The sequence below is a fragment of the Tupaia chinensis genome, unplaced genomic scaffold, assembly GCF_000334495.1.
Source record: "Tupaia chinensis unplaced genomic scaffold, TupChi_1.0 Scaffold000093_1, whole genome shotgun sequence".
NCBI classification, from domain to species: domain Eukaryota; kingdom Metazoa; phylum Chordata; class Mammalia; order Scandentia; family Tupaiidae; genus Tupaia; species Tupaia belangeri.
In genome coordinates, this window is record NW_006159555.1 from 12,310,410 (window position 1) to 12,334,709 (window position 24,300).

The following is a 24,300-nucleotide window of genomic DNA, read 5'->3' on the forward strand; positions in this document are numbered from 1 at the left end:
GAAAGAGGACAAGAAGCTAAAATATATCCTCACTGAGGTTCAAGAGGCTACTAGTAGGTTAAGTTTAGACTCAGGGGGTCTGAATTCTCATTCCCAAAAGAAAGACTGGAAGTTCTCAGTGTCATCTCCTAGAAACTGAGATTCAGGTTGGTTTTGAGGGCTCAGTTTACAAACGTAGCTGCATTCAGGATCAGAGGTCACCTTCTAGAAGCCAGGAGTGTTGGGTAAGTCACCAACCTGGAAGTGGGGATCAGTATCACTCTCCCCAATTTGCTGCAACAGCTCCCCACTGGCCTGGCCCACGTTCCCAGCTGCCTGCAGCAGGTTCTGACGGGGCTGTGGAGAGTGAACACCAGTCAGAAGCTGCCCAACCCCTGCCACACGCCCGTGGGTCCCATCCTGCAAGGGTCTTAGATTGTCCTTGGGCTGGAACCCTGTCTTTGCCCAGGCCGCAGCCCCGTGGCCTCTGACCTCAGCGCTGGCTGGCTGGGCACTACGCAGCAGTTCTGACACTGCGCCTGCAAGGCCCTTCGCTGCCTGGAGCAGAGGCCGGCCACTGCCACCTTCGTCCTCTAGCAGGGCAGCCAGCAGCTTCACCCCACGGGACATTTCCGTCAGGTTGGAGGAGATCGTGGTGACTGCGCAGCCCACTGCAGTGTAGTCGGTCTCTGCAGGGTCCCCTGAGGGGAGACAGAGGAAAAGGAGTGTGAGAGACAGGGCGGGTCAGATGCTAGGCTGGGGAAATACCCCGTTAGTCATACATGTCCTGAGGGAGAGGTACACACAGAGTCCCTTCCGTAATGAGTCGAAGCATAGTCACACATGATGCCAGTCACACACGTGCTTGCAAGCTTGCCCTCTCCTCACCACCACACGCATGCAGCCCACCTGCTGTCAGGTTCACCACAGAGGCGGTGCCAGCTGTGATGGCATCAACTTGGGAGTGGATCTCATGCTTCGATTCATCCATCTTGTTCTTACGCCAGGCCTTGGAGGCCTGAAAGGAAGAGGGAAAAAACTTCAGGATCTGGTGTGGCTTGGTCAACCCTATCCCTTGACGTCTTAGCTTCAGGACCACTGAGCTCTCCTCCAACCCATACTCACAGCATCCTGGCCAAGAGGGGGCAGAGTGTCAAAGTCATCCAGCGTGGCCTGGGCAGCCTGCACAGCCTGCATGCTGGAGTTGATGGTGCCAGTGAGTGCCTGCTGGGCTGAAGTCTATGAGACAAGGGGAGGAATATTTAGAGGAAAGAGAGGTAGTAGAGGCTAGGGAGAAAAAAACAAATAAGAGACACAAAGAATAGACTGCCCAACTCCTGACTAGGCCCAGCTATAGGTGGAAAAGGGTCTAGGCACTGCGATAGCTGGAGACCCTTACCAAAGGAGGCATGTGTCCTCGGTGCATCTGGCCACTGGTAATCTGCTGCTGGGCAGGTGGCATGCTGCCCACCTGGAAGTTCTCAGGACCAGAGGCTCCAGAGCGCATGATGGCAGGCAAGGCCACAGAGCCATGCTCCACTCTCCCCACACGGTTATACTGCTGCTGAAGGACTGTTGACCTAGAAAAGGGACAGACTATGGAGCACTCAGAGGACTTCCTCACCTCCACCTCCTCCCACCTGTCATACCACCTCTGCAGATGTGTGAGGTCTCATTACAGCCTGCAATTATGAAAGAACCAAGGGTTCCCCACCCCCAGTAGTTCTTACAGTCAACCCTTGTCTTCCTTATCCCCAAGGGATGGGATCAGCCTAAGTCCCTTCATACTTTTTGGGGGACACTGAGTCCTCCAGCATAGTAGACTCCTCATCGCCTTCTAGCCCAAAGTGATCCTTGCTTTTTTTCTGCAGGAAGAAAAACAACAACAAAAACAAAAAAACAGAGTTCCCAGTTAAAGAATAGGAAAGTGGGGATAAGACTGTCTCTTCTTTCTCCAGTAAGCTGTTTTTCCAGAAATGAATCTCCATTTCTAGAGGCTCACCTTTGGGAGAGACATGAGACAATGAGGCTGGGCAGGCAGTGCTCACCTTCTTCAGAATGATGTCGATGTAACCAGCAATAAGCTGAGCAATCTGCTCCCCCTCAGTTGTCTGGACCGAGTAGTAGCCATCCTGGTAATCTCCAAAATCCTAGGGCGACAGGACAGGCTCAGTGGGAAAATCCCAGTCACCCTGGGATAGAAACAGGGAGGGTGGGAGGCCTGAGATCAAGCAGATGAGGGCAACTTCTGCTTTCCCATGCTGACAGCCTTCTAGGTAAAAGCCAACCAATCTTTAGCTCCTTCTTTAGTTTCCTCCTTGGAGGGAAATAATTTAACTCTGAGGCATGGAATTGATGCTCAGTCTCAAATCCATGTCATTTAGGGAAACTCCGTTATTCCCATCTCAATGACAAAGTTAGAAGGACATAAACATTTGTCATTAAATAACCATATTTGAAGCCTGGCACCAGTATTCAAAAATGGAAAAATAGCATTCACTCTAATTTCTATTCCTGTCACTGGAGTACTTCATCAAGTTGATTTCAGTTTTCAATTCATAACCCCCAAATATAAAGCCAGAAGGGAAATAAAACTACTGTATATAGCCGCTGTTGAAAGAAGGGGGGCTGGCTTTTCTCTCTTACCATCTCCTTTTTTTCCCTCAAGAATTCCTGTGACCTCAGCCTGTTGGTTATATTTCCATTCAGTTCATTTTAATTTTTTTTGCTCAGAAAAAGTAAGAACATCTCAGTTTATCCCTCTAGTCTAAACAGAGATCTAACTTCTCTGATAGTATTATAATGCCTACGTTCAGACTTAAACTTTCTGCTAAATCAAAAATTTGAAATATTTATTTATTAAATAAATTATTGTCTTTGAAATTAAATAGTTCACTTAAAAAGTAAGTATCTTTCACCACACACATTCACAAGTAAATTATTGTCTTTGAAATTAAACAGGTCACTGAACAAGTAAGTATCTTTCACCACACACATTCACAGTTAACAACTTCTACATATAAGATACTCACAATTTTTCCAATTTCAGTCTGAACATATGGCTTTTAACCAGGTACACAATGCAAATTCTAATACAGATTTTCTAATTAGCTGTATGGGACTAGCCAAGTCATGTTAGAGCTCTGCCCTTACCCACCTCAAATGATAATACCCTTCTTTAAACCTACCTTTTAGGTAAACAGACATAAGAGTATGTGAAAACATTTTGCTAAAGTTGCTAAACAAATGTAAGGTAAAATATTTATCATGTTAACTATTTTCTAATATTTGATTGACATTTCTATAATTTAACCAAAATAAAAATTGAACACTTTCAGAATTGCAAAATTCAGTCGTTACACAAGGTGAATTAAACTAATAAAGCTAGTCCTAATAATAAAGGCATTCATCCATGTTCTCATTTCCTTATATTAAGAAATAATAATTACAACAATAGGTAAAATTTCATTAAAGTATCCTATGTATTCTAGTTTAGGAGTTCCTGCCCACGTCAATGGGCTGTCTGGCACCGGCCACTGCGTCAGGTACTCGGAAAGTCATACTGTCCATTTATCTTGTCAGATTTGGCACCTCAAACGTGATCTGTTAGCCCAAACGCCAGATCAAGCATGTCATTCTCATCATCAGCGACTGGTTCTAACTTCTTGAGTATGTGCTCTTTGAAGATGAGGTGACAAGTGGAGCAAGCCAAGGTTCCCTCACACTCACCAAAACCATCAATATCTAGATTATTTTCAACCATAACATCTAGCAGAATGTCACCAACTCTTCCTTTGGTTGTTAATGTTTCACCTTCACGGTTTACAAAGCGTATTAGTTATTTAATCTTCTGCTCTGAGCCTGTGCCGACGTGCTGGTCCCTGGCTGGTCCCTGCCCCGCCGCCTGGGCTCCATGGCAGGCCACTGGTTCCTGAGTGAGGTCCGGCCAGCAGCAGCCACTGGTGGACGAGGTCGCACGGGGCGGCAGAGGCGGCACGCCCACTCAGCTCATTTTCAAGAATAAGCCCATCAACCTGTTTAAGAATCACTCACCCTCTCAGGGAGTTTCTCTTTCTAGTCTAAGCTCTATGATCTTGCAAGAGTTACAAAATTCTCATTTTTTCTAAAGTCATACTCAGTGTATCTAATCTGAGGAGGGGGAAAGATCTCTGTAGCTGCTCCTTCTCTGATAATCCCAAAGCCCTTTCTTGCTGGAGCTCTGAGACTCACCAGGGTGAAGCTCTTGGGAGAGGCAGCCCAGCGTTTGATGTTGGTGAGGTTCCACTCCTGGATCACCTCTTTGGTCTTCTCATCTACCCGCATCACACACTCCTTAGTGATGCCCAGAAGCCTGGGCACTAGCTTATTCTTCCCTTTCATCTTTTCCTGTGAGGCAGAGGTTGATGTTGGTTTTTACAGGTCAGGGGTTGAAGGCAAACAATTAGTTCTAGACCACAAGGGTGCTGCGGTGGCAACAGGGGCTAAAGTAGGGGATCTATGGGTGGGTCCAGGACAAGGCTCCGTTAGGGACAAGTGAATACGCAGGAAGGAAAGTGGTTGTGGAGGACAGAGGTTTTCAGAGCAAGGCAGAGAATGGGACCCTCAGAGAATGGTGGGAAATATGACTGAAGGCAGGGTCAGAGACATTCAGAGAGATAGGAAAGGGCAGGAGCGGGAAAGGAAGGGCAGTGAGACGGCTTCATACCCACCTTAACCAGGAAGAAGGAGACACCATACGTCTTGAGGGAACGGGCTAACTTCACATAGCGTACCTTAGCCTCAATCTCACTCATCTGTCCACAATTCTTGTGTGCCTGAAGAGTAGGACATGGGGAAGGATTTAGCAAAATAGTGATAATGTCCCAAACAAGTTAAGGTGGGATGTTACTACAATGGGAGAGGATTATGGGAACATGGGAAAGGTTCAGGAGCGCAAGATCTGAGAACTGGGAGGGTGGTAGGATCAGGGCTGGTCAGGGATATGCAGAAGCCATGATTCGAAGGATACGGTTAAGAAACTTGCAGACATTCTGGAGATTGAATGGATAGTTAGGAGGCAGAAGGTCAAGGAGGAGGCCTTTTGGGCTGAGTATTCAAACACCTTCCACGTGGACAGAGACTATGGTTTCCCAGTAATTTCAGGTATACTACCTCATTTGGTATTCCTATCAATCCTATGTAGAGCAGGTACTGTTATCTCATGTTAGAGGTAAAGAAAACAAGAATATTGAATTGAATTCCACAGCAAAAGCAGTGATGGAGCCGAGACTAAAAGGCCAAGTCTGCTTTCTTGGCATAGGAGAGGTGGGAGAACAGCTTGACGGGTGGAAGCAAGAAGGGGGTGAGCGTCCATTTAGTCAGGAGGATTAAGCAGCAAAGCTCCCAGGTCATCCCAAACACTTTCCCCTACCCCCATTCACCTGGAAGATCTTACGCTCTCCCTTCTGCTTCACATACTCCTTGGGCAGGAAGTCCTTCAAGCTACACCAGAAAAGGGAGGGTCAGCATGTAGTGGACAGCATCAGGGGACATGTGGGCCATGAACTGTGGGCCTAAGGGTGTGAGGAAATGTCTAGGACAGTGTCTCTGGAGAAGACTCTGAGGGAACAGAGTCTGGACTGTCTTCTGAAACAGAGGTGACTTAGCATGAGCTCCTGTGTCTCTCCCTGAAGGGAAAGGGCTGAGAGAACTTAGATTGGAGGCTTAGTCTCTAGGAAAAAGAACATCTTGAGCACCATTTCAGGGAACCAAGAGGAGAAAGAGCTCCCTGGAAGGATAACCATGCACATAGGAAAATGAGAAAGTTGCACCAAATTCTGCATTCTGAGATATACCAGTGGATGAAACTTGCAAGATTTTAAAATTAATGCTCGCTATATTTACTCTGTTTTCCTCTGGATACCATAGCAAAATTCTTCAGAAAAAAACTAAAAAAACTAAAAAAAAAAAAAAACAACCCAAAAAACAAACAAAAAAACCTCACATGCTTACTTCAGGAATCTAGGGTAAAGACAGAGGTATTGGACTACATTTATATTTCACAGGAGGTCAGTTAGAAGACAAATGAATGACGACAACTTAAAAAAAAATCCATGTGGGTCAAATCCCAGCACCTTGGAAAAGGAAGTGGGGGCGGAGTCAAAATGACAGCCCTGACAGGGTATGGAGTGCAGGTCACTCACTCGAGGAAGCCAGCCTTGTGCTTCTGTTCATTGTGGGGCCCAAACTGGATCTGGCATTGGAAGCCAGCAAACTCACAGGCCTTGTCGAAGGAGACAGGGTGGGAGCCATTCAGGATGTCATCTCGTGCCTAGAGTGCAAAGAGAAAGGAGGGGATATTGTGTGTGGGGACAGAGAGATCTCCGTTGTCCTTCTGCCCCCTTTGGGCAAACCCTCTCCGCACCTGTACATACAGAAGGTTCAGCTGTACAGGGTCCCGGGAATCCACGTTCTGGTCTGAGTAGAAGAACTTCCTCCGCAGCAGCAGCGTCTCATGTTCCTCCACTCCCTGCTCCCTCAGTGTCCGGCCATGGTCCAGCCAGTTCACTGGGACACAAAGAGTCCCCTCAATGCCAAACCTCTATGGGCCCTGGGTTGTCTGGTCTTTGGGTTGTTGTTTATTTCATTTCCTACCTCGCTCACTAAAATATAAATTCCCTGAGTGTAGGCCTTTGCTTTTTACTGATGCCTCTTGTGTGTAAAGCAGTCTTGTAAAGGCAGAAGTGGAATGAATAATGGATACATGGCTTCCCTCCCCACTCTGCCCAATTCCAATGCCCTTTCTCTAATTCTGCTTACACTCATCATCTGTGTGCAATTTCTGCTTTAATTTCTCCATCTTCTTTTCATCTCGCAGCAGTGTCTTATCCTTTCGTAAGGTCCCTGTCACCTCCTCCTTTTTCTCTTCCATCAGCTCTCGAACCAGCGAATATTCATCATGGTTGGTGATGCCTGGGGGAGGAGGACGGTTTGGTACCTTCCCAGGCACTACATCCATGTCTTTTGGCAGAGTTGGAGCCTCCTTACCTGGGCCCTCAGCCCTACTGAGACTCCTTACCAATGCGAGCACAGATGGTCATAAGCATGTCAGTGACGGTCTTAGAGTCATCCACCATGATAGTCTTCACAGTTCCATCCAGCATACGAATCTTCAGGGGTCTCTGTTTCTTTCTGTACTCCATGGTGTCCTGATTGGGCAGAAGGAGGAGGTAGGGGCACACTTTAAGCTAGGGGTATTACTTCCCAGAGGAGAGGAAAGTAGATTATTGAAAGAAAGACTATGGAGGTTCGTTCAAAGGCAGGGAGGGTATTATGACTGCCTGTAATATAATAGAAAGAAAGCATGGGGAGGAGTCAGAGATAATAGATGTGGGTGCTGACAAAAGGAGATGTACTGGAGGGGAGATGACAGAAGAGGATGAAGCAACTCACCCCGTTTCGGAGCATGTAGTAATCCAAAGCTTTCCCGGCCTCCAGCCATATACCCTTTTTGGGGTCATCATCTGACAGAAACAGCCCAAAGTCGCTGGCTAAAAGAGAGGATGGGTCACCTTGGAGTATGAAGACCCCCATGTGAATGGCTATACCACTGTCCCTTACTATTTTCCCTGTAACCTTGGGCCTAATGGGGAAAGAGGGGACCACAGAGAACAGACCTGAGGGGTGAGGAGCTTTAGGGGCCAATGGGTTACTCATGAGGCTGAGAATCTGAGAACAAGAAGGGACTGAGGACTCCCACCCCAGCCACCTGGGTAGTCAGACTCACGAGGGCCAGCCAGAGCCTCTGGGATTCGTTCACGGATAATACGGCAGGCGTCATACACCATGGTAGACGGCTCAAACTGCATCGTCTTCACCACATTCCCAATGCTGATCTTCAGCGAAAGTGCAACCATGGTGGCGGCTTCTCCTCTCCAGCCTGGCTATACCTGGCCCATGGCATTGAGGCATTAGAATGCACTTCACTGGAGAAGAGACCCCTGCCCCAGACGACAAAATCCCAGGGAGGAGTGTTTTTGAAAGGGAGTCACCAAAGCAGACAATAAGACAGCTGTTTTTATTTTGTTTTCTTAGTTTTCAAAATATTATTTTATTTATTTACTCTTCTTCAGTTTGAGCAGAGAAAGATAGAGTGAAAAAGCAAGCCACTTGGACCGGGACACGAACCACAGTAGCCCATGTGGGAATCTAATGCCTTAACCATCAGGCCACCTGCCAGCCCCAATAAGGCTGCTTTTCTCACTGAAGGCATGTGAGCTCACTGAAGAGACAGAGAGTGACAGAGAGACAGAAAGCGAGAAATCACCCCCAGGGGGGATGCCCACGCTGCAATCCCTTCTCCTCCATTCTCTTCTTGGGATCTTTGGGACACATGCCCAGTGTGAATTTTCAGCCACTGGGTCTGGGACTCGAACCGTGGTCAACTACACAGGAGTGCAGCGACATAACCATTATGCCATCTGCTGGTCCCCTATTTAATAATTTTAAAGAAAACATGATTATTTATAGCCAAAGGACCAGTCCTAACCATCTAAGGCATGTGAGGGAGAAGCTGGTGTGCACGGTACACTGGTAGGTCTGAAATGCAGTGTCACTCGAGGACACTGCCCTGCCCCTGCCCTGGAATTTGTGCCTCCCTTTTCTTCTACATGTCTCTCTTGCCCCTTGGTCTTCCCACCCCTGCCTTGTTTTCCTCTTCTCCTGGTTCAGTATTTTTCTGTCTCCCACTGTCCTGCTGGCTTTCCCCTGGGATTTTTTTTTTTTTTTTGGAGAGGCTTTTGCTATAGGGCACGTGCGCTAGCCAGAAAGACAGAGAGATGGAAAGCGAGAAATCACCCCCCAGGGTCGATGGCCATGCCGCAATCCCTCTCCTCTATTCTCCTCTCAGGATCTTGAGCACACTTGGTGTGAGTTTAAGCCAGTGAATCTGGGACTTGAACGGCAGGCGACTACATGGGAGTCCAGCAACACAGCCATTATGCTAACTGCTGGTCCCTTCCCTGGGATTTTCAGAGCTCAGCCTTGATTAACCACGTGATCTTCCCTCCCATAGCTTTAGCCTCCTTCTCTGCAAAATGAAGATGTTATATTAGATAACTCCCAAGGGCTCTGGAAGGCTGTAAACAGACTCTAGCTAGCCTGGCTGAGAACAAACACTGGCTGTTTGAGCTATCCTGGTCCACTCCTACCCCAGCTTTCTTCTAACCTGAGATGTGGGAGCCTCCCTGGGGAGCTTAGCCCATACTTGGCCTCCCTGGCAGTCAAGCTAGAATTATGATTCTCTAATCCAAAGGGATCTCAAAATGATACACTCTTCAATTTTGCAGAAGGGGAAACAGTCCCAGGGAGGAGAAGAAAATGTTTCAAGGCAGGTTAGAAAAAAGGCTTTGTCCTTCGAGCTCCATCCTTGTTTCTTCCAAGTTACCAAGTTAATACCCCACCTTCCCACACTCTCTCCTCTACAGCAAGTCCTCAACCTCTGCCCTCCCTCTCAGCTGCCTTCCCTGTTGGAACAAGTCTGCTAGCCCTCCCCTGCCTTTGACGCTCTACCCTCCAGGCACCACCTCTCACAAACAGGAGGAGCCTGAGGAGGCAGGTGGCTCACAGACTGCAAGAGAAGTCTGCCTGGCAGCTGATGATGCGATGCAGCCGAGTACAGAGACTGGGTACCTCTAAGAGAGTGAGCAAATTAAGGCTGCTCCTGTCCCTCTTGGCAAACTGCTAGCACTAAGGGGGAAAAAGTAGGACTAGGGGACAGGTTAGGAGGTGGGGGTGGGGGGTGTTACCAATACAGAAGGCATTTGGGCCCAGGAAGTTGGGAAGGGGCAGAGGAGGTGAAGAGGGTGGGAGACACTGAGTGAAAAGAATTAAATACAAGAGACAGGAGGCAGATGTGGAAAAGATCTGAATCAGGGGTCTAATACCCAGTGGCTGAAAGACCATTTCTGAATTTATGAACAGTTCAGAGTCTCAAAACAGAAGAACTACAGCTCACTCTTATCTTTACTCCCCAACAAGAAAAGACCCTCCCAGACTCCTCAGTTCCAGATCCCTGCTCCTCCCCATTCCTGGGGCACCTCTCCCCCAGTAGCTGGACAGACCTGGCGAGGGGGGTGTTGCTGACCACGGAAGAGTGAAGACTGGAGGATCAGAGTAGCTGGAGGAGTCCAAGGAGCTGAGAGCAAGACTGAAAGGACTCTGCACCCTAAGCTGAAATTGCATGTCTCCCCCCATTTCCTCCGGACATATGGACACCCCTTCTTCCTCAAGCACGGAAGCCTCTGGTGAGACCCCGATAAGAGAGTCGAGTCATGCCTGCCCTGACTCCCAGCCTGGTCCTGAGTATACATCCACATAGCTACAAGAGCATAAGGTGGGGGGGAAGGAACTGACCAACAAATTGGGGCTACAGGTGGTGAAGAACAAGTCCCCTAGAAGTAGGAGTAGAAACTATATAGTTTCTGCTCTGGCCTGATGGGGCTGTTTGCTCCCTTTTCCATCATGTTTTATGGAACAGCAACATTGCCCCCCTTCCTGTGTCTCCCTCCCAGGGAACTCCTCCTCCCTCAATACATTCCTGAGATGCATTCCAGAGGAGTTGGGCAACTCAAGGGGGAGAACCTAGGACGGGAGGTCAAATCCCAGCAAGGAATGGAATGCTGAGTGTATTGGGCTAAGGAATTTGGGGTACATAAAGAGTAGTCAGAGCATATACCCACAAAGAGAACTGCAGAAAGAGAGAGAGTTACAGAGAGGGAAAAGGGGAGAGAAAACTGACAGCAGAGTCAGAATGCAAGAGGGTTGGGGGAGTAACACTCAAGTCTGTTACCAAATTTGGCCTCTGAGTCCGCAACCGCGGGAATGGGGGGAGGGTTTGTGGGTGAGACTGACATATCCGGCCTCAGGCTGCTAGAGGCACATTCAGGGCTGGACTGGGCAGCTGAAGAGCTGGACCTGACTTCCTCCAACACAGTCGCTCCACACCTAACATCCACTCATTCTCCTCAAATGCACTGCAGTCAGAACATGCAGCTCTGTGCTGCAAAGCTGTCTACCTACATGCTATCTCAATCAAACAGCCCTACGCAGTGTTATCTGGGACTACACCCCACACAACAGCTTCCACACTAATACGCCTCTACCATAATAAGCACATCAAGCCCTAACGTCCTGGCCCTCCAAATCTCTCCTCCCATCGTGTAGACAGCCTCCCTCCATTCACCAGGCAAGCGTTTCTTGAGGGTCTGCTGGGGGAAAAGGACCTGCTGTACTAGCCTTTGCCTTCAAGAGCCTTTGCCTTCAAGGGGCTCCCAAACCAGGAGATGGGCAGATCAGCTAAATACAGAATTACAGTAGAGGGCAGGATGTGACAAGAGCCAAAAGAAGGTGTATGCTCAGAGGAGAGAACTCTTACGCTAGGGAAAGGGGACAAGATATCTCCAGCATTTAAAAAAATAAAGAAAATAAAAAAGAATAGGGATCTCTCATTGACTATATCTCAATTGCATTATATATACAATTCCATGTAATCCTTACAACAACCCTGTGAGGTAGGTGTCATGACTTACATTTTCACAGATTAGAAACTGAGGCTCAAAGGACTTAAATACTTGTTCTAAATATTCATCCAAACAATAAGTTGTGAAGCCAGGTTCCGAACCTAGGTCTCTGACTCCAAAGTCCAAGCTCTCTCTCTGCTATGCCAGCTGCCAGCCGACGGAAGATGAGTCAGGGGTAGTATTCCAGGCAAAGAATAGCAGAAGCAAAGGTGGAGAACAGGAAATCGTGGGGAGGCACTCAGGGGAGTGAGGAGGCAGGCTAGGCTGCCTGAGGCACAGGATACCTGCAAGGGGACAGTGGTGAGGAAGTCAGGTTAGGACAGAAAGCAGGGCAGGGTCTAGGAGAATGAGGACTTTGACCTATTAACAGTAACAGAAGGCTGAGGGGGCTCTGAGTAGGGGAGGGATATAACCAGAACTGGATTTTAGGAAAATAACTCTGGCAGTTACCTTGGAGATGGGTGAGAAGGACAAGACTAGTGTAAGAAAGGGAACATGAAGCCAGAGTTAGAATGGTGGAGAGAAAGATGTTACTAGGAAGAAATGTTAAGAGGTAGAACTGACAAGATCTGATGACAATCTTGTTCTGTCAATCTTCTTCGTGGACCAGGGCCTAATGGGGTCCCACAGCTTCCTCTCATCAGCAGCCATCAGTGGCTGGGCAGCTTGAGGTTAGGTTAGGAATTGGGAAGGAGGGGAAAAGGTCAGGTTGGGTTGAGAATGTGAGGATGTGGCTGCGGTTAGGGGATATGGTTAGGCTGTGGGAAAAAGGGGATGGGTATGTGATTAGTAGCCAGGTGGGGCACACGGGATGGGGTTAGTGACTGCATCAGGCTGGGAAGGATGAAGACAGGGTATATAAAAAGGTTGAGGAAGATGGCGGTAGGAAAAAATATATACTCAGTCCCTGGGTCAGGCTGGGGGAAGGGGAAGAATGATTACAAGGATGGTGAATCAGGGAATGATGGAATGAGGTCAGAGGCCAGGTCAGGCTATAGGGGGGTTGAGAAGACAGGGAGCCAGTCAGAGGCTAAATTAGGTGGGGGTTGGGGGGAGTGAAGGGACATTGGTAGTGTCTAAATAAAACTGGGGATAGGGTGGGGCACAAGGCATAGACCATGGCTGGGTCAGACTGGGTAGGGGATAGTGCTATGGTCAGCAGCAAGGTCAGCCTGGGAGTGAAATGGGGGTGTGGTCAGTGGCCTGGCTGGGCGTGGGATCAGCAAGACCCAGTTTCCTCTTTGGGTCTCATTTCCTCTTTTCTGTTGGGGGGTGGGGGAAGGGGATCCACAACAGGACCAAGAAATTAAAGGAGGCGTAGAACAGGAGAAGGCACATAGCTAGGGCTAGGGTAGGAAATATAGATGACGAAGTGGTATGCACAAGGTATGCAGTGGTATGCATGAATACCTGACGATGGTGGGAGCGTGCTTTAAGATGATAGGAAAGTTCAGATTTGGGTGGGGGTAAATTAAGGAAGGATGGGTGGATTAAGGGGTGAGGAAGGAGGCAGAGCTGAGAACGGGAGTGAATGATAGGAGGGTAAGAGAGTTAAGAGCAAGGGACATATCTGAAAACAGGTATGGAGGAAGGGTATGCAATGCAGAGTAAGAGATGAACAGAGAGGGGGGTTTATTGTCTAGGAAGGAGGGAAAAGGGAGGCAGTGGGGTCAGACTTTCAGGGGATTTAGTCATCCCCTTCTCCCATGGCAAGTGTTTCCTTGGTATACTTCTCCCTCAGTCACTGGTTCCTTCTTCTTAGGTAGTCCCCAACTTATGACTAGGTCTCGTATGGCTCCTGGGGGCCTGCCCCCTTTACCACCTCCTGTTTTGTAAACAATATTGTCAGGAATTCTGTCCCCCAACTGTGGTGGCCTTTGCAAGAGCCTTGGGTTTAGAGCGTGAAATAAAGCTGGAAGCCCAGAAGATGCCTGCAATTCTAGCTGAAGCCCAGAGCTCTAGCCTGAAATTAGTTTGTCATTTCACAAGAAGCTTCTGTGACTATATAGGAATAAGGGACTGCCCCAGAAAATAAGGGCATGTACCCACTGACAATTTCTTAAATTTTACCCACCCTAGGTCAACTACCCTAGCCTCATTCATAATCCCTAAAGCTGTCCCTAACTCCTAACATTAACCCTGACTCCATTTCTTTCCCGGTTCCTAGTACTGGCTTTGACATTCTTCCTTTTCCTGGCAGAGACCTCGATCCCTGACACTGATCTCATTTTTACCTTGAACACCAAATTCCCTGACTTAAATACTAAATATTGACCAGTACACCTAAAGCTCACTTGTCACTCAATTCTTCATTCACCCTGTCACTGTTCATCCTTGACATGACTGGGCCAACCTTCTTTAATTTTTAAAATGGACCTTCCAACCTAATTCCTGTGGTTGATCCTTAACCAGATCCTGAACTCTGACTTACCCTGGTCAACCCAGAAAACAAAAATAACGACTTTAATCTAAACCATATCTCCACAAAACAGACCAGACTCGAGCTAAAAACGCTTTAAACTGTTATCCCGTCCTTATAACTCCTTACACGACCCTTGATTCCCAAACCCAACTGCACCTAATCCTAAACTCACCCAACGCTTTCCTACCGACACACCCGCTATCCGCTAACACCAAAGCCATCCCCGCCCTGCGCCTCGCTGCCGTCCCAACTCCTCACCCTCTGTAAAAAATAAAAATCAACACACACACAACTGTCTCAGGCAGAGGACTGCTCCCAGGAAGGGCCTGTCTCTCGCAAGAGGGCCTACTGAACTCCGAGTCCAAGCCGCGATCTGGACCCTGACCTCTCCGAGAGGACCCGACACGCGACACGCGACACGCAGGAGGGTCACGGGCCCCGCCCGCCCCCCGGGCCGGGCCTCGCCGCCCCACCCTGGAGCTCCCGCTCGGCCCGACCCGGCCTACCTGAGCTGCCCGGCTCTGCGCCCCGCCCGCCGGCTGGCTAACTGGCTCTCCTGGCGGCTCTCGGGCCCGGACTCGCCCTCCCTTCGACACTCCTGCGGCCACTTCCGTCCCCGGAACGCCCCCACCCGCGGGCGGCGCCCTGGGCCGACTACGCCCGAGTTCCCTTTTAGACTCGAATTCTTCCTTTTTCAAGTCGGGGGTGGGGGTGGGGGGGAGGGGGAGCGAAGGCGGAGTCAGGTCTCCAGAATCCCCGCCCTCGGGGGGTGAGGAGGCGGCAGGGACGTCCCCTCTATTTCCATAGCCTCTAGGGACGTGGCGCGGCACCCAGGACACTTCCGACTTGGAGCGAACTTCAAGTCCCGAAGGCGCCATGGAGCCAGGGGCGTCACTTCCGTTGTGTTGGAGGCTGTGTTCAGCAGTCTGGGAGGCGGGTGTGGCTTGAGAGGCACCGTCAGCCCTTAGCAGGGAAGCCGGGCAGAAGGGGGGCTGGCGGATAAGTGAGAGAGGCCGGGGGGGGGACTGCGGGGAGCGCCTGGGCTCGGAGATTGGAGCCGGGTGGAGGGGTATTCCTGCCCATCCTTTCTGTGGAGTTCCAAAATGGAGCTGGCGTTGGACCCTGGTGACCAAGACCTGCTGGGCTTCCTGCTAGAAGAAAGCGGAGATTGGGGAGTCACAAGCGACGAGGCCTCGGAGTCTCCACTAGACTGGGAGCTGCCGAATTCCGAGGTGGGTGGGGTTCTGAGTGCGGGAGGTGCCAGGCGTTCTAGAGGCTGAGGGTAGTGATTAGTCTAACTCCGGTGGTTCCTTGAACCTGTGCAGTTACCGAGTGACTGGGAGGTAGATGATTTGCTGAGCTCCCTGCTTAGTCCTCCAGCATCGTTGAACGTTCTCGGCTCCTCCAGCCCTTGTCTTGTTCACCACGATCACACCTACTCTCTCCCCCAAGAACATGTCTCCATCGATCTGGGTGAGTGTGGTGTAAGTGGAAGTTTGTGGGGAAGGAGAGGTTTCATGGGACTGGCTATTCATACTTTTGCTTTTGCAGATAGTGTGAGCTATGAAAAGGAGGTGGTGCAGATGACTCCACTGCATATGGAGGAGCCTGCAGAGCAGGTACTTGATGGATTTGGGGGAGGATAATGGCTTTATTGTAAGGGTGGGACAGGAGTCCCCATCCTCTCTGACATCTCTATGCAACTCTGCTGCCCACTTGCTCATAGGAGATTGATAGGCTGATACTGACAGATGAAGAAAAGAGATTATTGGAGAAGGAGGGGCTTACTCTGCCTGGAACTTTTCCTCTTACTAAGGTAAGACTTCTGTGGGTGAAGCAAAGGCTGCAGGGAGATTGTGAGCCCTAAGTAGGCTAATTCAGTTAACTTTATATTGATAATTTGCAAAAATTATCAACTTTTAATTTGCAATAATTATCGATTATCACTCTTCTCCAGTCTCTCTTGGAATTTTGGGGACACACATATACACACCCAGAGGGATTTTCTGAGAAATTTAGCAAATTCGTTGCTAATAGGAAGCTAGGGTAGTTCATTAATACTCTAGATCCAAGGTTGGATCTTGGCTTGTGTATAAATTTTGGTGTTTTCTTTAAGAAAAAGGAATTTCAGATTACCAGTGCAGTATTAATACAGAACTGTTAAAAGAACTGTCCAGGTGAAGAGCCCTGACACTTAAGATTTCACTGACTTCATGGTAATCCACTTTCCCCTGAATGGTAGAATTGTTTTAAAGAGCTGAGCAAAGCTGGACCATGCAATATGACAAAAATGCATGTAAAATCCTGAGTTTTAGGGACCAGCGGATGACATTGTTGGACTCCCACATGGCTGACTACAGTTCGAGTCCTGGACCCGGTAGCTTGAAACTCAGGCCTGGCATGTATATATGTGTGCCCAAAATCCTGAGAGAAGAATGGTAGAGAAGAGTTTGCAGCGTGGCCATACTCCCTGAGAGGTGATTTCTTGCTTTCTGTCTCTCTCTCTCCAGCAAGCGCACATGTCCTATAGCAAAAATATCTCTTTAAAATAAAAGTTCTGAGTTGTGAGTTTCAAGCAAATATTTCAAGCACAATATTTGATTCTGCGATGAAATAGAGATTCATTGGCAGAAAAGTTAGGGTATTTAATTTCTGTTTTTAGTTTTTGTTACAAGGTACATGTACTCACTAGAGAGAGAAAGAGATAAATCTCCCCTCAGGGTGATGGCCACGCTACAGTCTCTTCTCCAGTCTCTTGGAATTTTGGGGACATGCATATACACACCCAGAGGGGTTTCCTTTTTTCTTTTTTAAATAATTATTTTATTTTATTTATTTATTTTTTGAAGAATTATTTCTCTATTTATTTTCATTTGTTCTTATTATTTTTTAAATTTGACCAGAGAGGGAGAGACAGGGAAAGCACGAAAGCAAGCCACCAGGTTTGGGACTCCAACCGCAGTTGACCATGTAGGAATCCAGTGCCCTTAACCACCACGACACCTGCCAGCCCTTTATTTATTTATTTTAATTTGACCAGAGAGGGACAGCAAAGTGAGAGAGAGTGAGAGAGATGGAAAGTGAGAAAGCAAGCCACCAGGTCAGGACTTGAACTGTGGTTGGCCATGTGGGAGTCCAATACCCTTAACTACCATGCCATCTGCCAGCCCTAAGTGTGATTTTCAAGCCACTGAGTCTGGTACCCAAACCACATAGCCAGCTACGTGGGATCCAATGCGTTAACCTCCACGCCACCTGCTGGCCCCCATTTAATTACTTAGAAGTATAGGGTGAGTCAGCAGTGTGACATGGCTACTGAGAAAGTGAAAGGGAATTGGAAGCCCTATCAACAAAGGCAGTGCTTCTAGAAGGGCAGTGGTTATCTTGCTTTCATTTATACTGGTCAGAGCACATCCTGTTCTGAGCCCATTGCTTTGACAGATAATAGAAGGCTGCAGCCCATCTTGAAGCGAGATGATGAATTAACAATTTTATCCAGGAGCTAGCTAGTGGTGTGGTGGTGAAGGCAGCTGGATCACAGGGAGTTGAATGTGTGGTTCTAGTTTCGGACCTAGCAGCTTGAAAAACATAATGGGTACATGTGTATGCGTGCCCAAAATCCCAAGAGGAGAAATGGAAAATGGATTACGACTTGGCCATCTCCCATGGAGGATGCTTTCTCACTCCTCCCCGCCACATTTCATCCATGCATGTGTTCTCAGGCATTTAATAAAAAAAAAAAAAAAAAAAAAAAAAAAAAGGCAGATGTTGGTTCAGGGGAAGGAAGGGTTCCCCCACCCCCACCCCCTTTTCTGGAGAGGTTTTTGCTATAGGGCACATGCGCTCATCAGAAAGACAGAGACAGAGAGACAGAAAGCGAGAAATCACCCCCTGGAGGGATGGCCATGCCGCAATCCCTTCTCATTCTCCTTTTAGGATCTTGGGCATGCACGCACATGTGCCCGGCATGAGTTTAAGCCACCGGGTCCAGGACTTGAACCACAGTCGACTACATGGGAATTCAATGACATAGCCATTATGCCAACAGCTGGTCCCAAGGAAGCTTTTTTTGTTTTTGTTTTTATGTTTTTGCTATAGGGCATGTGCACTTGCTGGAGAGAGACAGGGAAAGTGAGAAGTCACCTCTGAGAGGGATGACCACACTGCAGACCCTTCTTCTCCATTCTCTTCTTGGGTTTTTGGGCAAATATGCACACATGCCCAGCATGATTTCAAGCCCCTGGGTCTAGTACTTGAACTGTGGTTGGCAGTGTGGGAGTCCAGTGTTATAACCACACCCTCTGCTGGCCCAGGAAAGATTTTTATTTTAAGAGAGATTTTTGCTATAGGGCACATGCATTCACCAGAGGAGGAGAGACAGAAAGTGTCTCTGCAATCCCTTCTCCATTCTCCTCTTGGGGCCTTAGGCATGCATACACATGTGGCCAGCATGAGTTTTAAGCCACCAGGCCCAGGACTCAAACCACAGTTAGCTATGTGGGAATCCAGCAATATAACCATTACGCCATCTGCTGGTCCTAGAAGTTTTTTTTAATTAATTAAATTTTTGAAAATAGTCTGGCATGTGAGGGTAGCACCTGGTCCTTTGATGCGTTCACACAGAAGCCTATTGGTCAGGGAAGCTGTAGAAGAGATTTCTGCACTAGGGAGAAGATTGAACTTAGTTGCCTTCCAACTCCTTCCAGTATTCCTCCTGTGATCCGTGTTTCCCTGTCTTCTCTCAGATTGAAGAACAAGTTCTAAAACGAGTGCGGAGAAAGATTCGAAACAAAATGTCTGCTCAAGAGAGCCGCAGAAAGAAGAAGGTGTATGTGGGGGGTTTAGAGAGCAGGTATGAAAGGGAGAGGGGCTCAAGGGCGGGAGGAATAGAAATTGTCGGAATGGTTGGGTTTTTGAAGGGAGGATATAGATCATATCATTGTATTCCTGTCATTTTCCTCAGGGTCTTGAAATACACAGCCCAGAATCTGGAGCTACAGAACAAAGTACAGTTCCTGGAGGAACAGAATCTGTAAGCAACCGTCCAAATCTTCCTCTTCCTATCCCCCATCTAATTCTTTCTCTTTTCTCCTACTGGGCAGTTCCCAAATGCAGGGTCTGGTGTGTGACCTTTACTGGGTCTGATTGCAACAAGCTCACAGAAATGGAGAATAAATTTATACGTAACTAAGGATAAGTACTAAAAAGAGAAAGGGGGAGGTAAGAAAGACCTCATGGAGCAGGTAGTAATGATCATAGTTAGGATTCTAGGGGGGAGGGTTGGGCAGGGAAAGCATTCTTGGCAGAGAGAACATAACCTAGTCCTGTTTGGCAGAACCTTAACACAGGTGGTTTGCACTACAGAGTGGAGAAGATAGAGAATGCCTGGTGAGGATTATGTGCATAGCTGATCAGGGAGTGGAGAACTATTGAAGGTATTTGAAGAAATGTTTAAGTCAGGGCAGAGATGTTTATTTTGTTTTAATGAGAAACTTCAAGCTTTTTGTCTAGAGAAGTCATCTGCAAAAATAGGATGAGAAGTCAGAGATCCAGTGCATGGATGGAAGTGGTGGCTTTAACAGGAGGATTTTATGTCTCGGGTCCCAGGCCAGGATATGCTCACCATTGTCCCCCTTCTTCCTTTAGGTCCCTCCTAGATCAGTTGAGGAAACTCCAGGCCATGGTGACTGAGATAACAAATAAAACCAGCAGCAGTAGCACATGTGCCCTGGTGAGGATGGTGATGGGAGGAGAGATCCTGTTCTCAGGTGGTGGGGACAGGGGTGTAATCCAGAGCTTTTCATCGACCGTCCCTGTGCTCTAGGTCCTACTGTTCTCCTTCTGCCTCCTGCTTGCACCAGCTATGTACTCTTCTGACACAAGGGGGAGCCTGCCCACTGAACATGGAGGTAAGAGGCTTAAGGATACCTTTTTTTTTTTTGGAAAGGTTTTTTGCTGTAGGGTACATGCGCTCACCAGAAAGAGACGGATGGAGAGATAGAAAGCGAGAAATCACTCCCGGGGGGATGGCCACACTGCAATCCCTTCTCCTCCATTCTCCTCTCGGGATCTTGGGCGCACACACACACACACGTGCCTAGCATGAGTTTAAGTTACCAGGTCCGGGACTCAAACCGTGGATGAGTACATGGAAGTCCAGTGACATAGCCATTATACCAACTGCTGGTCCCATTTCTTTTTTCTTTTTCTTTTTTTTTTTTGAGGCTTAAGGATACTTGAAAGGCATGGGCTAGGGGATAGGCCTGGGCTGACCTCTGAAGATTCTTTGTCTTCTCAGTGTTGTCCCGCCAGCTTCGTGCCCTCCCCAGTGAGGACCCTCACCAGCTGGAGCTGCCTGCCCTGCAGTCAGAGATACCAAAGGATGGCACAAGCCAGTTGCTGTACAACTCAGATCATGTGCTCCAGGCCCCTGGCAATTCTTCCTGTCTGGTGTACTACTTGCCTCAGATGCTTGACACAGAGCCTCCTTTGCAGTGGCCATTCCCTGACCTCTTCTCAGAGCCCCCCTGCCTAGGTCCCATCCTTCCTCTGCAGGCAAATCTCACAGGAAAGGGGGACATGGCTCCCCAAGGGTTTGGGGATCCTCTATCTGTGTCCAAATAAGAAGGAACGGGAGACGGCTGGCCTCAGCTCCTGTGCCCTGCTAGGAAGCCCAGAGGCTCAAACACACCACACTCACTGGCTTTCTGGGTCTTTTATTTATACCATTGTGTGTCAATTACCCCATGAATGGACTTGGGGAAATTAATTGACCTTGAACATTTCATGCAGCAAGGGAAGGGTGAGGGAAGAAATAAATTAAGTGATTCGGATGACTGGTCCTCATCCCTTGTTTACTGGCACAGCTGGGGAAAAGGGAAGGGGTATGATTGTCCTGGTGGCTCAGGGCTGCAGGAGGTTTGTTCAGATGTCGGGGGAGCAAAGGGCAGGCTGGAGGCTGGGCTGTTAGCGCCTCATTTCCACAGTTCAGAGGGCTTACTCTGGGCTCAGGTTTGCCATGCCTTCCTTCAGTCCAAACACAGGCCCTGTGATAAGTCCTATGTCCTGTTCAGCTACTGGCCTGGAGGCCTTTTTCTGCTGCTGCTGTTGCAGGGCCAGCTGCATGGCCCAGATGCTCAGTGGCCGCATGTAAGCCAGTGAACGGAACACCCGCTGCTGGCAGTATGCCTCCGGGGTCTGGAAGGCTAGGCCCAGGCGCTCCCACACAGTCCGGTAGCAGCCTTCAGCTGTCCGGAAGCCCTCCCAGGTCAGGCCCTGTGGGGAGAATGGCAGTCATACATGTAACTTGGCACCCCTGAATAGCCACTTCAGCTGCACAGGTGGAGCCAGAGGGGCTTTTTCCCCAGGGAGTTCCCAACTACAGGGGGAAGGACAGCATTACCTCTTGGATCATGGTGGCAGCCAGCCCGTACACCACACCCACCCACACTTCATCAGACTGCACACTGGATCTGTCAGGGACGCCATGGGGCTGCATCCCATTCACAGCTCCCATGGCCCCTCCTGCAAAGGCCTGGACATTGAACTCGAAGATAGTTTGGAGTGCACGGACCACATGTGGGGTAGGAAACACCTGGAAGGGCAAGGGCAAGAAAGAACATGGTCTCTTATGCTTGCATTTCACCTTAAGAGAAACCCCACCCACTTTGCTCTGTCTCCTCCTCCTAGTCTCTCACCTCAGTGTCTCCTTCTCCTAGGCCACAGGCCTTCAGGAACCACTGTCCAGCACACTGGTCAGACATAATACTACGAGACTGAGGCTGAGAGCTGCTATCATAGTTATAATAGCGGCCTGGAGGAGAGGAAAGGCGAAGTGAGGCTCCTGGTGTCCCCCAGGCGCCTTAGGACCCTTAGGTTGCTGCAACTCACCATTCCACAGCAGTCTCTCATAGGCTTCTTGGCCCCGGGTGAGAATGGAAGTAAACTTCTCCTGGACGTCCTGTGCCCCACACAGAGCAGCCATCTGGACCATCACTGCCACAGCTGCCAGCCACAGCCCTCCACAGTAAGCACTGCGCAAAGACATGGGTTTAGGGATCATGTTGACAACTCCAGTCGCCCCCATGCAGTGTAACACAACAGGTTACTCACTCCTTGAGCCCCACGATTCCTTGTTGCCCGCCTCCCCACCTCAGGCCTCTTAGAATCCCCCCGCCCCTCTGCCTGGGGTCTTAGTGAACCCCCAACCCTCTACCTGGGGCCTGTAGTGACCCATCCATCATAGGTCTGGTCTGCATAGCCTCCATTCTCAATGAGTCCATCATGGTCCTTGTCAAACTTCATTTCAGACTCCATCACAGCCTAGAGAGGGATCAAGATACTGAAGACCTAGGTACTAAGAAAGGTAATGGCCAACTGGGCCTCCCCAAACACCAGTCTTGCCCCTGGCACACTGGCCACTGCATGTGCATCCCTTACTAGGCATACGGGCCACATGTCCTTAAGGAAGCCTTGGTCGCCTGTCAGGTAATAGTCCCGATACACCTGCAGCACAAACTTCAGGTTCAGGTCCTTCCAGTCAGCAGTATCATGGATCAAGTATGCATTGACCCGGAGCCAAGGCTCATCATCTGTGGAGGGGAGGGGACCTGGTTCGTTTGCATTGGTGGATGGGGTAAAGGGTGTAGAAGGGGAAGAAGAGAAGCTGACCTTGGGGTGGAGGGACTTTTTAAAAAAAAAGAATTATTTATTTAACTTTTAAAATTTATTTTAATTTGGCCAGGGAGAGAGAGAAAGAGAGCACAAGCCACCAGGTCTGAGACTTGAACCACAGTCAGCCACGTGGGAGTCCAGCACCTTTAACCGCCACGCCACTTGCCAGCCCACTCTCAGGTGGTTTGCACTACAGAGTGGAGAAGATAGAGAATGCCTGGTGAGGATTATGTGCATAGCTGATCAGGGAGTGGAGAACTATTGAAGGTATTTGAAGAAATGTTTAAGTCAGGGCAGAGATGTTTATTTTGTTTTAATGAGAAACTTCAAGCTTTTTGTCTAGAGAAGTCATCTGCAAAAATAGGATGAGAAGTCAGAGATCCAGTGCATGGATGGAAGTGGTGGCTTTAACAGGAGGATTTTATGTCTCGGGTCCCAGGCCAGGATATGCTCACCATTGTCCCCCTTCTTCCTTTAGGTCCCTCCTAGATCAGTTGAGGAAACTCCAGGCCATGGTGACTGAGATAACAAATAAAACCAGCAGCAGTAGCACATGTGCCCTGGTGAGGATGGTGATGGGAGGAGAGATCCTGTTCTCAGGTGGTGGGGACAGGGGTGTAATCCAGAGCTTTTCATCGACCGTCCCTGTGCTCTAGGTCCTACTGTTCTCCTTCTGCCTCCTGCTTGCACCAGCTATGTACTCTTCTGACACAAGGGGGAGCCTGCCCACTGAACATGGAGGTAAGAGGCTTAAGGATACCTTTTTTTTTTTTGGAAAGGTTTTTTGCTGTAGGGTACATGCGCTCACCAGAAAGAGACGGATGGAGAGATAGAAAGCGAGAAATCACTCCCGGGGGGATGGCCACACTGCAATCCCTTCTCCTCCATTCTCCTCTCGGGATCTTGGGCGCACACACACACACACGTGCCTAGCATGAGTTTAAGTTACCAGGTCCGGGACTCAAACCGTGGATGAGTACATGGAAGTCCAGTGACATAGCCATTATACCAACTGCTGGTCCCATTTCTTTTTTCTTTTTCTTTTTTTTTTTTGAGGCTTAAGGATACTTGAAAGGCATGGGCTAGGGGATAGGCCTGGGCTGACCTCTGAAGATTCTTTGTCTTCTCAGTGTTGTCCCGCCAGCTTCGTGCCCTCCCCAGTGAGGACCCTCACCAGCTGGAGCTGCCTGCCCTGCAGTCAGAGATACCAAAGGATGGCACAAGCCAGTTGCTGTACAACTCAGATCATGTGCTCCAGGCCCCTGGCAATTCTTCCTGTCTGGTGTACTACTTGCCTCAGATGCTTGACACAGAGCCTCCTTTGCAGTGGCCATTCCCTGACCTCTTCTCAGAGCCCCCCTGCCTAGGTCCCATCCTTCCTCTGCAGGCAAATCTCACAGGAAAGGGGGACATGGCTCCCCAAGGGTTTGGGGATCCTCTATCTGTGTCCAAATAAGAAGGAACGGGAGACGGCTGGCCTCAGCTCCTGTGCCCTGCTAGGAAGCCCAGAGGCTCAAACACACCACACTCACTGGCTTTCTGGGTCTTTTATTTATACCATTGTGTGTCAATGACCCCATGAATGGACTTGGAGAAATCAATTGACCTTGAACATTTCATGCAGCAAGGGAAGGGTGAGGGAAGAAATAAATTAAGTGATTCGGATGA

At 48.9% G+C, this 24,300-nt stretch overlaps 4 protein-coding genes across 5 annotated transcripts in view; 2 read left to right on the plus strand and 2 right to left on the minus strand.

The window, feature by feature from the left end:
• TLN1 (talin 1) overlaps window positions 1–14,605 on the minus strand; it is a 37,028-nt gene extending 22,423 nt beyond the window's left edge. The window contains exons 1-17 of the mRNA XM_006143169.3: window positions 14,466–14,605; window positions 7,745–7,907; window positions 7,411–7,508; window positions 7,037–7,166; window positions 6,778–6,930; window positions 6,383–6,525; window positions 6,162–6,289; window positions 5,400–5,460; window positions 4,689–4,793; window positions 4,210–4,365; window positions 2,028–2,129; window positions 1,768–1,844; window positions 1,379–1,559; window positions 1,105–1,218; window positions 889–997; window positions 472–680; window positions 238–336 (exon numbers count right to left, since the gene is read on the minus strand). Of these exons, the coding sequence (XP_006143231.1) occupies window positions 238–336; window positions 472–680; window positions 889–997; window positions 1,105–1,218; window positions 1,379–1,559; window positions 1,768–1,844; window positions 2,028–2,129; window positions 4,210–4,365; window positions 4,689–4,793; window positions 5,400–5,460; window positions 6,162–6,289; window positions 6,383–6,525; window positions 6,778–6,930; window positions 7,037–7,166; window positions 7,411–7,508; window positions 7,745–7,874 (1,995 nt within the window). The 5' untranslated portion in view covers window positions 7,875–7,907; window positions 14,466–14,605. The remainder of the gene's footprint in view (window positions 1–237; window positions 337–471; window positions 681–888; window positions 998–1,104; window positions 1,219–1,378; window positions 1,560–1,767; window positions 1,845–2,027; window positions 2,130–4,209; window positions 4,366–4,688; window positions 4,794–5,399; window positions 5,461–6,161; window positions 6,290–6,382; window positions 6,526–6,777; window positions 6,931–7,036; window positions 7,167–7,410; window positions 7,509–7,744; window positions 7,908–14,465) is intronic.
• A 96-nt stretch (window positions 14,606–14,701) lies between these two features.
• Window positions 14,702–20,792, plus strand: CREB3 (cAMP responsive element binding protein 3). 2 transcript variants are annotated; one of them, XM_006143168.3, is made up of 9 exons: window positions 14,705–15,191; window positions 15,285–15,432; window positions 15,511–15,578; window positions 15,686–15,775; window positions 18,705–18,811; window positions 18,923–18,991; window positions 19,606–19,690; window positions 19,784–19,868; window positions 20,258–20,792. In XM_006143168.3, the coding sequence occupies exons 1-9, from the start codon at window positions 15,063–15,065 to the stop codon at window positions 20,581–20,583; spliced, it is 1,107 nt and encodes a 368-aa protein (XP_006143230.1). In that variant the 5' UTR covers window positions 14,705–15,062; the 3' UTR covers window positions 20,584–20,792. The 2 variants fall into 2 exon arrangements, with proteins under 2 accessions (XP_006143229.1, XP_006143230.1); XM_006143167.2 differs by having other exon boundaries at window positions 14,702–15,191; window positions 15,285–15,578.
• A 4-nt stretch (window positions 20,793–20,796) lies between these two features.
• On the minus strand, window positions 20,797–22,653 carry LOC102468665 (non-lysosomal glucosylceramidase; the record flags this gene model as incomplete). The annotated part of the gene is made up of 6 exons (XM_006143166.3): window positions 20,797–21,234; window positions 21,362–21,553; window positions 21,657–21,772; window positions 21,850–21,992; window positions 22,175–22,281; window positions 22,399–22,653. Coding segments are annotated over 6 exons (1,092 nt in total), but the record flags the coding sequence as incomplete, so codon positions are not given.
• Window positions 22,654–22,838: 185 nt separating this feature from the next.
• LOC102468245 (cyclic AMP-responsive element-binding protein 3-like) lies at window positions 22,839–24,297 on the plus strand. The gene is made up of 3 exons (XM_006143165.3): window positions 22,839–23,195; window positions 23,289–23,373; window positions 23,763–24,297. Exons 1-3 carry the CDS (start codon window positions 22,998–23,000, stop codon window positions 24,086–24,088), a joined length of 609 nt encoding a protein of 202 aa, XP_006143227.1. The 5' UTR covers window positions 22,839–22,997; the 3' UTR covers window positions 24,089–24,297.
• Window positions 24,298–24,300: the final 3 nt, after the last annotated feature.